Source organism: Lasiosphaeria miniovina (genome assembly GCF_030549165.1).
Source record: "Lasiosphaeria miniovina strain SMH2392-1A chromosome Unknown B0T26scaffold_7, whole genome shotgun sequence".
Taxonomy (NCBI): Eukaryota; Fungi; Ascomycota; class Sordariomycetes; order Sordariales; family Lasiosphaeriaceae; genus Lasiosphaeria; species Lasiosphaeria miniovina.
In genome coordinates this window covers 3,489,191-3,501,691 of record NW_026848226.1, presented here as the reverse complement: position 1 = coordinate 3,501,691, position 12,501 = coordinate 3,489,191, and the positions used below count along the sequence as shown (strand labels likewise).

The window sequence follows — 12,501 nt, the reverse complement described above, 5'->3', positions numbered from 1 at the left end:
GCTTCAAAGATAGAATTGCCGGAAACCTTCTCTCGCCAATGCTACGCACACCATGAACCATAGTGCAGCGTTCTTCGTCCCATCCATGATGATGACACCCTCTTTAGACGCCTTGGTCGAGAGAGTAAAAACCGTTGATGATCCCCATACTCGTCATCGTAGCACCGCATCAAGCTTGCACAATGTGACTTCATCGAGGGAGGCTGGGCACCGATTGAGTTCTGGCACAGCCCTTTCCAATTGCTCCGGTGATAGGGGGTGATGAGCTTTGCATGATAGGTAAGGATCTCTGCCGATTGACCAGCATCGCCATCCCGCGTAACCAGAGCGACGGGGACCAGGGTCCGGATACGTTACCAGAACTAGATCCTTCCATCTCGATCCGGAAGCGGTCGGGCTGCTGAGCCTCAGGTCGAGGCGCTAGGATTTTGACAAGCCGAATTATCCCTTCGCGCATCTGGAAGGAGGTCAACGCGCACGACATCTGCTTTGATCACCATTGCGGATACCTAGTCCCACAGCCGCCTGCCTGTCGCCAAAGGTGAATTTCACGTGTTTGCCTTTGACACGCTATCGCTGGCGTGGTTCTGAACCCTAACATACTCCTCGGTCCTCGAGGCAATCTAGCCAGTCCTGCAGGAAATCTTTCGAGAAGAAAACTATCAAGGCGGCAACTGACTCGCCACTTGTTGAGGAATATTCTCATGCAAGCACTTGTTCGAACCCATCTATTTGCTGCTCTCTCCTCGTCTCTGACTCTGGCACTGACTTCGGCAAATTTACAGACCCTGCCGTCTCCAAAATGACACTCGGAAAATGAGCTGTATAAACCCGCTGCGGTTAAACGTTGTACTACGAAGTGGGTGCTACCAAAAGACTGTGAAATGCCAGTGAGGTCAGGCCAAAAACCTGCCCGGTATCTCGAAACGGCGTGGCTCGAGCCGGGTCCTCGTCTGCGTGGCTACCTCGTCATTCACGTTCAAGGTCGAGATCGACTCCATCCGTCGGCCAGAAGAATCTCAACGGCTTGAGGGCGGGTTAATTCAGACTCTTTCTCTGTCAGGATGTCCCGACTCAAACCCATCAAGACCAAGAGTCTGTGTAGGCGCCAGACTGTTGCCCATCGCCAAAAATCTAACCTACGAACGATTGTTAGCGCGACATTTGGGGCAGGACAGGGTCACGATGCCGGCGAATTAAGTCATGCTGGGAAGAGCCTTTACTATGGCATTCATTTTCCAGGAGGGACGTGGCTTTGAGATTCCAGGGTTCTGTATCAAGGGCTCCGGGGGCTAGCCACCTACCTACCGCCTTAATGAAAAACCCCCTTAGGGGGATGTGCAAGGCAGTTGGGCCCATTACATCTTGAGAAGTCCCAAGCTGACAACCATGCAGGGACTGGGGTGTGCAGCGCACTCACAGTCTTCTTGCATGTCGTCGATGTCGTCGAAATTGACAGGTTGTCAGCCTCGTCTCCGCCAGATCCCAAGATAACAATCCCATCAGCTCAACCCCCCCCCCCCCCCCCCCGGTGTGCGGAGCCGGCCTCTCTTATTCTCTCCACAATCGGACGAACCCGCTGTCGAACCAGGGATAGCCGAGGATGGCATCCCTGGGGCTACACATAACCCCATCTCTACCCAATATCTAGCCTCTCGAGGCAGGAGTCGGGCAAGAACGAGGGGACATAAGGGGTTTATTTGTCTGCTTTTGGCCATTTGACAACCTGGCGGGGGCTCTGTACGAAACGCGTTTAACCAAGGCGCCAAAGCTAAGCCCCGACGAGCAGCATTAAGCGAGCGAACACCGTATAGTTGCGTGCGTAGGTATGAAAGAGTTGCCTAGTTGGTGGATACGATTCGGAGGTGTGTGTGCAATCGGTCGACAATCCAACCCGTGAGGCTACTGGTAGTTGAACGTCAGAGGTCAACCACGTAGTAAGTCAGTCAGAGATGGCTCATGGGCGCCGGCTCGGAATGGATGAAAGAGTGAAGGCAGTTCCAGACGCCCTTGGCAATAAACGTCAGCGTGCAGGCTATCCATCCATCCATTCATTCACGCCAAGTCCAGCTTATGAAAGAAAATTACATGCTCTGTGGTCCACCAAGTGGTGATCCCCTGAATCTGAACTCAAGCCTCGACTCTCGTTTTCCTGGGGCTTCTGAAAATAACAACTTGGGTGGAAAGGGTTGTTATATATATCCTCTGGTGAAGATGCAGGTGGAAGGTGTCGGCTGAGAGATGGAGTTGTCCCAGGGTAGCGAGAAAAAGTTGTCTTACTCTCTCTATCTCCTGCTGCTGTATATAGGAGGCAAAACATCTTAATTAACCAAGCTAGAGACAGCTGCAGACGGTGCCTGTGGTATCCTAGATAGAGATTGCCAGAAAACATAATCGTGGTCTGGTACCTCCAATTTGGGTATCTCCCTTCAGTATTTTTCGTTACCATTGATGTTTTCGAGACTGTTAGGCGCCTCGGGAGTGGAATGCGCAAGTCCCGAACTAGAACACAAGCCCATAGTAAAACTACAAGCCGGGAGCAACATTATCAGCCAGTCTTCACGTTGACAAACAAATCAATGACAGCAGCGGCATCTGTGTGCCTATTGTTAGAAGACCGAAATGAAAGGTGTCTAATCACCGGACAACGATATTAAACGATCCCCAAAGACCACTTGAGAGAAAACGTCACAGGGAAAAAGTGTTGGGCGGCGGACTCACCAATCAGACGAGCAGCAGAATCGAGTCAATAGTGAGACGTGGATGCCCGACCTCATCTTACGACACGGGGATTGACTCTGTGATAGACCAAGAGCTTTGATGGGTAGATCAAAGCTGATAGCTGCAAGTTTGAACATAGAAAATCGGACCAATATAAGCGGATTAAAACACGGCGGACAGATACCTATTTAACAACGCATGATTATGCCACGGCGAGGTGGCAAGCGAGGTAGAAGAGGGCCTCAGGGATGTATCACCTAGCATACTTCGTTATCTCGGACAGAGTCCCACTGCGTTACCAGATGCGCTCAATTAAGTATCAGCATTTGGAAAGAAGAAGACATAACACCAAGAAGAGCGGACTAGATTCGGGGACACTTAGCCAGGTGAATGCTGTTTGCACTATCTCTCGGAACTGCACACGGCCACGGCGCGAGGATCCGAAATAGGTTCCTGTTTGCTCATATTAACTCGAACAGTAATACGTTTACAGCGCTATACAGCACATCAACAATATACATACATACATACATACATACAAGGCATTGCTTCACCACAGAGACACAACCACAGACATAACTTGCTCTTTGTAGAATAACACAAGCGCGACTGTGGTCAGCAACCACTCAGCTTCAGTCCGAACCTGCCGAGTCGTAGTCAACAAGGCCTCTTGCTCGCGGAAGCACCTCGGCCAAGTCCTCGCCGCGTCCGCCGCCGAACGGCTCAGGCTTGGCCTGCATGCCGTCCATGACGTCGTCGCCGTCGCTGTTGATCTCGCCGTCGTCGATCTCTACCGTGTTGGCAGAGGATCGCTTGAATTCGACCCTACCACCTCTTCCCCGGCCGTGCCCACGACCTCGTCCACGTCCGCGTCCGCGGCTTTGGCCACGGCTTTGGCCACGGCCTTGGACACGAGCTCCCCGAGACGGCCTTCCGTCGCCACGCCGGTCAAATGTCTGTATTTTATATGGGCGGCGTTGAGGATTTTGCTCCTCCTCGTCTTTGTCGTCGTCGGGCTTCCTCTTCCGCTCCGGGGAGCCGAGGACGAACTTTTGCGGCAGGGCCTCACCCGGGGGGAGAACGAATATAGTAGGAAACTCCACAATGGTCCGGCCCGCCAGCGCGCTGGCCAGCGTATCCGTGGCCAAGACGGGGATCAGGGTCCGGGAAGAGGAAGCCGACCTGTCCGCCTTTTGTAGAAAGAACCGCCACCTGTCGAATCCAGCTGCCCTCTCGTCGTCGGTCATAGGGACCGAGGAGGCTGTGGTTGTTCGGTTCCACTCTCCTGTGAGAGAGTACTGTAGTGTGTAGTCGCTAGCGGGCCAGGCGCTCGAATCTGGGTCTTGGTTTAGGGAATTCGAGACGCCCTTCCTGTTTTTCTTGGACGACCTCGGCTTTTTCTTCTTCGGTCTGGATCCGTCCTCACCTTCGTCATCGTCCTCCTCGCCGTTGTCTGAGCCATGTCCCGCACCCTGCTCTTGTTCTCGGCTTAGTCGGTCTAGCTGGCCTCGTTGCCACTCAACTGTCGTGGCCAACGCTGCGTTTAGCGGTATCTTCTCGAGTGATTTGCGCAAGATCCGTACAGTCTGTGGTTGTTGTTGCTGTTGCAGGCCTTGACTTGGTTTGGCCAATCCCGGTATCCCCGAAACTAGCCACTCGACTTGCCAGTTGATGCTCATTGTTCTGCGATTCCATGACGTCGTATTCTCCTTCTGCCTCACCATACCCTTCGGCATCGCCACGACCTCGGCGTCCAAGTTTCTCAGCTGCCGGCGCACGTTCTTGTCGAACACTTCAGGGCCAGCGCGGCCGTCCTGGGGAAGCTGCTTCGCGTGGGGATCAGGTGCATTGGGCACATGGTGCAGCTCGTCGCCGTACCAAACCTTGCTGAATTGCTTTTCGTCATTGGGGGGTCGCAACTCCTTGTCGCTCAGCAGCTGGCGGACCTCGACCAGTTCCTTGGCGGCGCGTTCTCGGGCGGTCTCTATTGAGTGGATGAAGTTGAAGTCGTGGTCAACCCCGGCGGCGGTGCGCAGCTTAGAGATGGGCACGTAGGCCCGAGGATTTCGCTGGCCGTCGCACTCGGCGCGCGTCTTGTGCTTCTGGGAGCACGCCAGGGAACAGGTGCGTGCTTCGCATCCGGGGCATTTGTATTTTGGCGGCTCGGAATGGCATATGCAGCACAGCGTGCTTAGCACTGTTTCCGACATGGCACGATTGCAGTGTCAGCAGAATACTGCTTTTCGGCCTTGTCACTTCTGCCGCTAAATATTGTAATGATCAATTGTTGTTGAACTTGACGGAAATCCGTCTTGTCTGACGAAACTGCCAATAATTTTTGGCCCGATAAGGAGCGATAACGATAGCTCCAGCGATAAAAGCATGGAGACTCCACAGCGGGGCGAGTTACAGTGGGGCAGCCATGGGTGGGGCGTCAATGTTTTGAAAGCCTTAATTTTTGCTCCTAAGTTTAGAGCTGCCAAGTCAAATCAATCGAGACAGCTACGTAGATCCACCACGCCAAAGTTGAGCTTCTCGATGGGCTGCTGTGGTTGGTAGGAAATGGGAGGATTGAGGGCCGACCACCCACTTTTGTCTGTCTCCTTACCCACGGAACTTGACCGTGACTCCTTTCTGAGCTACTGTGGATGACGAGTGCCGTTTCTATGTTCACTTTATACCTACCTTACCCAGGCATGTGTCAGACTAGCCCTGGTGTCTGTCGATCTCAAATTCTAGACCTAGACTTTGCTTTTCAAGTGACTCTTATTCCATTTAACTAAGTTCCCTTCCTGCCAGAGCCCTATTCACACTGTTCGAACCTTTACAGAACGTTCATCCTATGTATTTGATGAACAAGGTTTGTGAGGGAAAAAAATGCAGATGGGTACAGTAGATAGTTTCCAGACTTGCACGTTAATTACAAATTCCAACGAGTCTCGTGTGTTATCCAACTTCCCTAATTTTGCCCCTAAATGATGTGGCTCGCTCAAAGGGGGCCGGAACTGGTATGAGTATCTGTCATATGCTAGAACCTCTCTCCTGAGCGGCTCGGAGAAAGGTGTACGGATTCTTAGTCATAAGTACCAATACCGTATAGTCTCTCGAATATCGGAAATAGGGGTGGAAATAAAAGATAGAGAACCCCCTGCCCCCCAAATAACCTACCTATAGCCGTATCGCAGGCCGTTCCACAGCTCAAGAAGCCACCCGGAGAACCTCAGATTGTGCCGTATTCCAAGCCTGTCATTACGTAGCTGCTTAGACAGATGTGTCCGATTTCTGTCTCAACCCCTATTCCCGACGTTTGAGAGAATATACGGTACTTGTAACAGTTGTAGAAGGGAATTTCTCAGGGCCATTCTTGTCTAACATAAAGTTAATACCTCAGCAAAGGTGCGACGATGCTCATTGGCCGGCCTCTTCTCTGCTGAGATAACGACTGTAATGTGCGTGAGCGTCTACCAATTGCCAAGGGCCTCCAACTCTCCCCAACATCGGCACCTACCTAGGGAGTCTAGCTGAGCACTTCGTCGCGGCTACAACATCGAAGCCGCCAGAGCCGAGCGCCGAGCACTTCCAAGTCATTTACCCTCATCGGTTGCAGACAAATCCATGGAGCCAGGCGCCGTGGGCGTTCTGAAAGGGAGACACTGGCGGTTCCAGCCGCTGGGGGGCGTTCTTCAGCTGAGGTCTTCACAACACCATATAGTGGACCCTTGAGACAGTGGCTTCCAAGACAACGATGTCCTTACTGCTAGAGTCCCCCTTCGACCTCGATAATTTGTGGAGGCTGCGGGGCCCAAAGCGCCACGATCATGCAATGTTCCTAATTAGGTTGGTAAGGTTGTGAGTTCCAGCTCGATGCGTCTTCCCAGGTACGCGCTCGAAGCTGGGTGTCGTGGACAAAGAGAGGCTTCGTTACGTGTCCCTGCCTTCCACAGACTGTGCGCTGGTCTTGACTCCTCCTCCTTGGAGCTGTTAAACTTCTTACCTTCTCTGCTATACGGACCATCATTAACAAAATTCCTGGCTTCTGTTTCTTCGCGATTCAGTCCCATAGATCTGTTTTTCGGTTCTCATCCTCGTACCCAGCCCCCAAGAAAGAAGAAAAAATAAAAGAAATCATGGAGTCCATCACCATCACCTACCGTGGAGAGAATTTTTGCCTCGTCCTAAACAGCGGCAACGATGATTTTCTCGGATCGCAGGCCGGCAGCCGCAGCAGCGGATCGGACCTGCAGCGGTTTGACGATCCGGAGCTGCAGTATTGTGCCGAGTACAAGTACCCGGCGCTGCCGGACCGGAGAACAAAAAAGATGATCCGGCTCTTGAAGCTTATGTCGGGTGCGCCTACCGGCCGGGAAATCTTTTGCGAGCTGATTGAAGCCACGTACGACAAGAATTTCCGCATCCCTACGACGTCACCCATTGACTCAAGCTCGAGCTCGCATGGAGGGAAGGGAGGCGGTCTCGGCACCCCGCAAGCTGGCGACGGGGGAGATGATGAAAGTAACAGGAGTGAGCAGGAAGATTGCTGGAAGCCGCAAAAGGTCGAGACAGAAGGCGAAGCGCGGAAGCGGGCGCAGCGTAAGGGCAAGCGGCGGTTTGACAAGCTAGCCAAGGAATTGTCGGCTGAGCCTGACAAGGCTAAGGCCAAGGAGGAAAGTCGGCTAGACGAGCTGGTCAAGGAATGGGAAGGCGTTAAGAAGAACGAGGTGCAGTACGAGGCGCTATCGTGGACATGGAGGAGTGCCGACGAGCAGTACGTTATCTTATCAAGGTCGGCCCTATGAGGTACAAGATGCGCGTGCGTAAATAGTTGGCGCTGGCGCTCAAGTACCTGCGCCGCCCCGGCGAGGAGCGCATATTGTGGATCGACGCCATCTGTATCAACCAAGACAACCTAGGTGAGCGCAACCATCAGGTGCAGTTGATGTCGAGAATCTACACACGCGCGTCGCAGGTCTGCGTCTGGTTGGGCGAGGATGATAGCGACAGTAAGGTTGCCATCAGCTTCATCAAGGAGGAGATCCGGGAGCTCAAGAATTTCGACACCATCTCTTCCACCCCGCAGTACAGCCGAAAGTGGCGGGCCTGGATGTCGCTGATGCAAAGAGAGTGGTTTTTTCGACGCTGGGTGGTGCAGAAAATTGCGCTAGCTACAGCAGCAACCGTCTACTGCGGCCCGCACTCTGTGCCCTAGAAGGAATTCGCGGTGGCGGTGGAGTTGTTTGTCGAGGTTGAGACGGCAACCCACCGCCTCTCAGAAGTGATGGGCGAGACGAGAAGTTCTGGCACGTTCTAGGCTGGAAGTTTTATGACGACTCGATAAACGAGCAGACGTTTGAGCTGAGATGGGGGTGGCCGCAGCTATCGTCGCCACAAGTTGGATATCTCATTTTGTGTTCTCTTCTTCCTCAGTACTATCCAGTAGAATTAGTATCGGGGCGAAACTGGATAATAGGCTCAACAATGACATGGTAGCACCAACCATTCGGCAAAGAACCTCCCCTTCTAAGGACTCGGAGTCTGTGGCATGGTTTCCGTGCCTCGTCTCAGTCTCGTAAATCTTCTTGATATTTCGTCCGCTGTCCACCTCTCCCGACAGTGATTCTCTTGACAGCACGCACGATGAGGGACTGCCCAGTCAAAGCCAAGCAGTTTGCGAGGCCGATCCAGGTGCTGTCGGGGACCTCGAGACAGAAAACAAGCAATCCGGCAAATGTGACCCATGTAAAGAGAACCCACTCGCGGATGAGGACATTGATTTCCTGGAAAGCTGCCTGGCCAGCGAGCTTTGCCTTCGATTTTGCTCTCCGAAGTGATGCAGACAGGTTCACGCTAAAGACTCCCTGGCTTGGGATCTTCAGCTATCAATGCATATGGTTCATCATTAGTTGTTCAAACCTGAGTAATATTATAGCAAAACCTATCTAATATAGATAATTAGTAGGTAAAATAAGAAGTAAATAGCTAGCCCTAGAGAAGCCATATTTGACTTAGCATATCCATAGCCGGTTTCGGCCTTTCTTCGTACTATTGGTCCTTGCCTATCTCTTTATATTCGCTCGTCCGGAGAGAGCCGAATCACGGTACGAGCGAACGTTGCGCTTGTAGCGTGCAATGAGAAGGCATTGTATCGGCGAAATATTTGACGACGAAAAGCAAATACGGCGAAGGACGAAGGGCGGCCGCGTGCTTGCTATGGAGAGGAAACGGCGACAACCTAAGAGAGCAGGAGAAGGAGATGGAGTCGCTTGCCCAAAGGCGGTCGGGCCTGGCATTAAGCAAAGGCAGTGAGGGTCGATGAGGTCATGTATGAGAGCAGCTTTGTAACTTGAAGATTTTGCTTTTCGACCCTGATTACCTCACATCGTATCGACACATCTGTGAGTTAAATCTCAAGCATCTTACCAACTACTACAAGCAGCTGCAGTTGCACAGGAGCTGGCAATCCATTACGGGCTGTTACCGTGTTACGGATGCTTGGGCTTCCTGTAGCGTGTTTCTGAGGAAAAATAGCGCTTGACAGAACTTTGCGGGGTTTTCGAAAAGCATAAGGGTTTTGCGAGTACGTAATGGCTCTCCGTGTGATTCTTACCTTAGTGTCCGTACGGACTACGGAGATACACGTGGTCGTGGACTGGAGAGCTTGAGTTTGTAATCCTGAGAGCAAATGATTGGATGTGGGTTTGCTTTTGCTTTTGAATGTAACGCCCAAAGAGGACTAGCCAGGGGTAACTCTCAAATCTTGGAAGCCTGGAACTAATCGGGCGTCTTCCTTCAGTGGGCCCACGTTGGCAATTTCAAAGCGTCCATCGGATGAATTTTCTAAACGACTGTCGAGCTTTGCATTCGGCGGCGGCGGAACGAGACGCCCGACTGGACCTTTCCGTGGCGTCCATCTGTTTGACACATGACGCCAGGAGGGACGCCGTGCCATCCGTTTGTTATCGGCTGCTCGGTGGCATCATGGTTCGGACGGGCTCGAAACCGGGGACTGTGTTCCAATAATGGGGGCACTATTGAGACGGCCGCGGGAGGGTCGACCTGAATACCGGACCCTTACCCTACCTATACGTGCTTCTGCTATTGTGACGGCTTGAGAGGCTGGGCGATCAAGACGCGCAAACTGCTACCCGTCGCGGGGTTGCCGTATGTATTCGCTCGGATTGAAGCAGCAGGTGAGCCAGAATGAGGGGTAAGGCCGTTTGGATTCTGATGCTTTCCTTTTCCACACGATATTACGGAATACCTATGAGGGATAACGCCGAATTCCAGCAGGCCCTGAAACATACGGTGAAATCGCACCAATCCTCGGGTTACCCGCTGCTCTCAGTTTCTCGTGAACAGTGGAACACACTCTGCCTGCACTAACGAGCCCAGACCGAAGAAAGTCATTCCGTGGCTCGCCGTCGATCACGTATGGCGCTCCATGCGTGGCTGATATTCGGTCATAATGCATGTGTTCTCGAGGATCAGATAGACACCCCGTTTGCAGGGTGCAGAGACAACATGTTTCTTTCCGCGAGACGCGACCTAAATTCCGCCCCACCTGAAAAGCTACCTTGCAGGTTGTTCTCCCATCTGCAGCTGTGTCAGAGACTTGCCCCTGAGCCTTCCTCCCACTCCTTGTGCTTCTCAAGAGAAAATAAAATGATCAAAGTGGTAAAAGCAGCATCTCGAGTGTCTCTCGACAACAACAGTGAGGGGTATTTCCTTCCACCCGGGAATTGAGTTCCGAGTCCGTCTGCTGATCTCGACTTGACTTGCGCTGCCACCTGGATTGCCCCGCCTGCACAATTGTCAAAACGCAACGCTCGGTGCACTTTCTGCCCCGGATGGGTCAAAGCGTACCTGGAAACGGCAGCTGGGATGCGCGGGATTAGAGGGCTGTGCGCCAGCTCGGTTCAGAAAGAACATTTCCATCCTGCGTTGCATCATCGGCTGGCTCCTGTCCAGTTTCACACAACGGCGTTTGCTTTTTCGTTTGTTGTCGGGCAGGTCTTGCTGCGCGGCGTCCATTTCGTCACCCGAGAAGGGGCCTTTGGGCTGGCTTCTAGTGCCATTCTGCCCAACCATCATCGGAACAATGTCAAGCCCAAATCATTGTTTATTATCATTCCTCGTTGACAGTGGCGCTAGTCAAGTCGATAGTGTATTTCGCTTGTAGCGTTCGATCCCCGTTTGTGTGACTACCAAACGGCCGATTGCTTGACAGATGTTATGACCGAGTGAGAAAGGCGGCCCGTTCACAACCTAAATCGGGCTCACCGGTTGACAATCGTCTCGAAGCCCCGAGTGTAGATTCGAAAAATAGACAGGAAGACAACCTGCCTGCTATGACTGAACCTTTTTTTGCGTATGAGATACAGGAACCACAACCCTGGTATACCCAAGATTCAAAAGCCCGCACAGGCTCCGGCGCTGGCCGAATTCCTAAGTAACCCAGCAGATTGGCTCACTTGACTTTAAATTCCGAATCGAGTTCCCCAAATGCGTGGCGTTTCCGCGTGAAACGGGAAAAGGCGCAACCTAACCTTGGTGATCGCGGCGATCGGAGGCGCCTCCTTTTCCACAACAGCCCGGATTCAACGTTCATACAGTGAAACAGACGGCAACAGCCCGTTATTTTCACCCCTCCATTCTGTACTACCAGTAGAACTGTCCGTACTTATAGCCCATTCTGTTTGCTTCCTATGCAGTATATAAAAACAAATGCTCTCTCGACTTCCAGAGTTTGAGGTCTAGGCTGGGCCACAGGCGGCATTCAAAGGGGTAAAAAGCTGGTGCCCCAGTGCACGCACAACGAACGCAGCAGGCAAACGTACAGTCGGCGGGGTGCAGATGGCGAATCAATTTTGTCCGTCCAGGGCGGACTGCGCCAAGGCCGGCCGAAGCTACGATGCTTTTGGGAGAGCAAGGGCTAGGCCAAGTACTATGTACCAGTCACTTAGCGCTCTTCCCTGCCATAGCATACGATAGGGGTGGGTTCTTGCGTCCCGAGCCGAGTGCATGGCACTCAGACAGCTTCATGATGCTGGGTTGGCCGCAAAGTCCATGGTACCCCAAGCTGAAATGAAATGTTATCTCAGGCCCCTGCGTAACCCCCTGGTCGGGTGCCCCTAGCTGCAGCATTGCTAGTCCTGACGTGGTATTGGTCCCCTCGAACCCATTTCCCAATTCCGCATCGACACCCCATGCCCCCCCCAGTCACAGTGCAGCCCCGGCGCAGGCGAGCACCCAGAGCTTTCTCGTCCCATCCTGGGCCGGCCTTTTGAGCATGCTCGGCCTCTCCCTTCCAGCCCCGACGCCATCCTTTTCTCTCTCGCGCGACCGTCCAACGGGCCTCGTTCCTTCCTTTCCACTTCTTTTGTTTCCAGGAAGCCCCCAGCAGCGCGGCCCATCGAGCAGCACGCAGGCCAGTCTGTATCGCCCGTCCGCCACGGCTCAGACCTGTCTCCGCCTTTGACATCGACAAACACGCGAAGCTTCTCCTTGGGGCTCGTGCATTGTCGGTATCTTGCTTCTTCACTGTGCTCGTCGGCCTAGCTTCGACTTGCACGCCGCCCTTTGCAATTTGCAATTGACTACTTTGCTTCCTCGGGCAATCACCGCCCGGATTCTCTTCGCAACCGGAACGAAGGTGTTCGCTTCTTCGCTTCCACCACATATCGGATACACCACCCAGCTCAGCTGTGGCCTGCTCTTTCCGACGACAAGTTCCATTTTAGGTTATTTATTCACGAGTTTGAGGTTTCAAGCCAGCGGATCTCG

The 12,501-nt window shown here is 52.9% G+C and overlaps 2 protein-coding genes across 2 annotated transcripts; one reads left to right on the top strand and one right to left on the bottom strand.

The window, feature by feature from the left end:
• Positions 1–3,211: 3,211 nt before the first annotated feature.
• B0T26DRAFT_728561 (uncharacterized protein) lies at positions 3,212–5,144 on the bottom strand. Its single transcript, XM_060442905.1, has one exon. The coding sequence runs from the start codon at positions 4,929–4,931 to the stop codon at positions 3,354–3,356; it is 1,578 nt and encodes a 525-aa protein (XP_060292009.1). The 5' UTR covers positions 4,932–5,144; the 3' UTR covers positions 3,212–3,353.
• A 1,704-nt stretch (positions 5,145–6,848) lies between these two features.
• Positions 6,849–7,927, top strand: B0T26DRAFT_680520 (heterokaryon incompatibility protein-domain-containing protein; the record flags this gene model as incomplete). Its single annotated transcript, XM_060440499.1, has 2 exons — positions 6,849–7,490; positions 7,544–7,927. 2 exons carry the CDS (start codon positions 6,849–6,851, stop codon positions 7,925–7,927), a joined length of 1,026 nt encoding a protein of 341 aa, XP_060292008.1.
• Positions 7,928–12,501: the final 4,574 nt, after the last annotated feature.

Excerpts from the sequence above, each read along its gene's own strand:
- B0T26DRAFT_728561 (XM_060442905.1), bottom strand. The coding sequence starts at position 4,931 with ATGTCGGAAACAGTGCTAAGCACGCTGTGCTGCATATGCCATTCCGAG.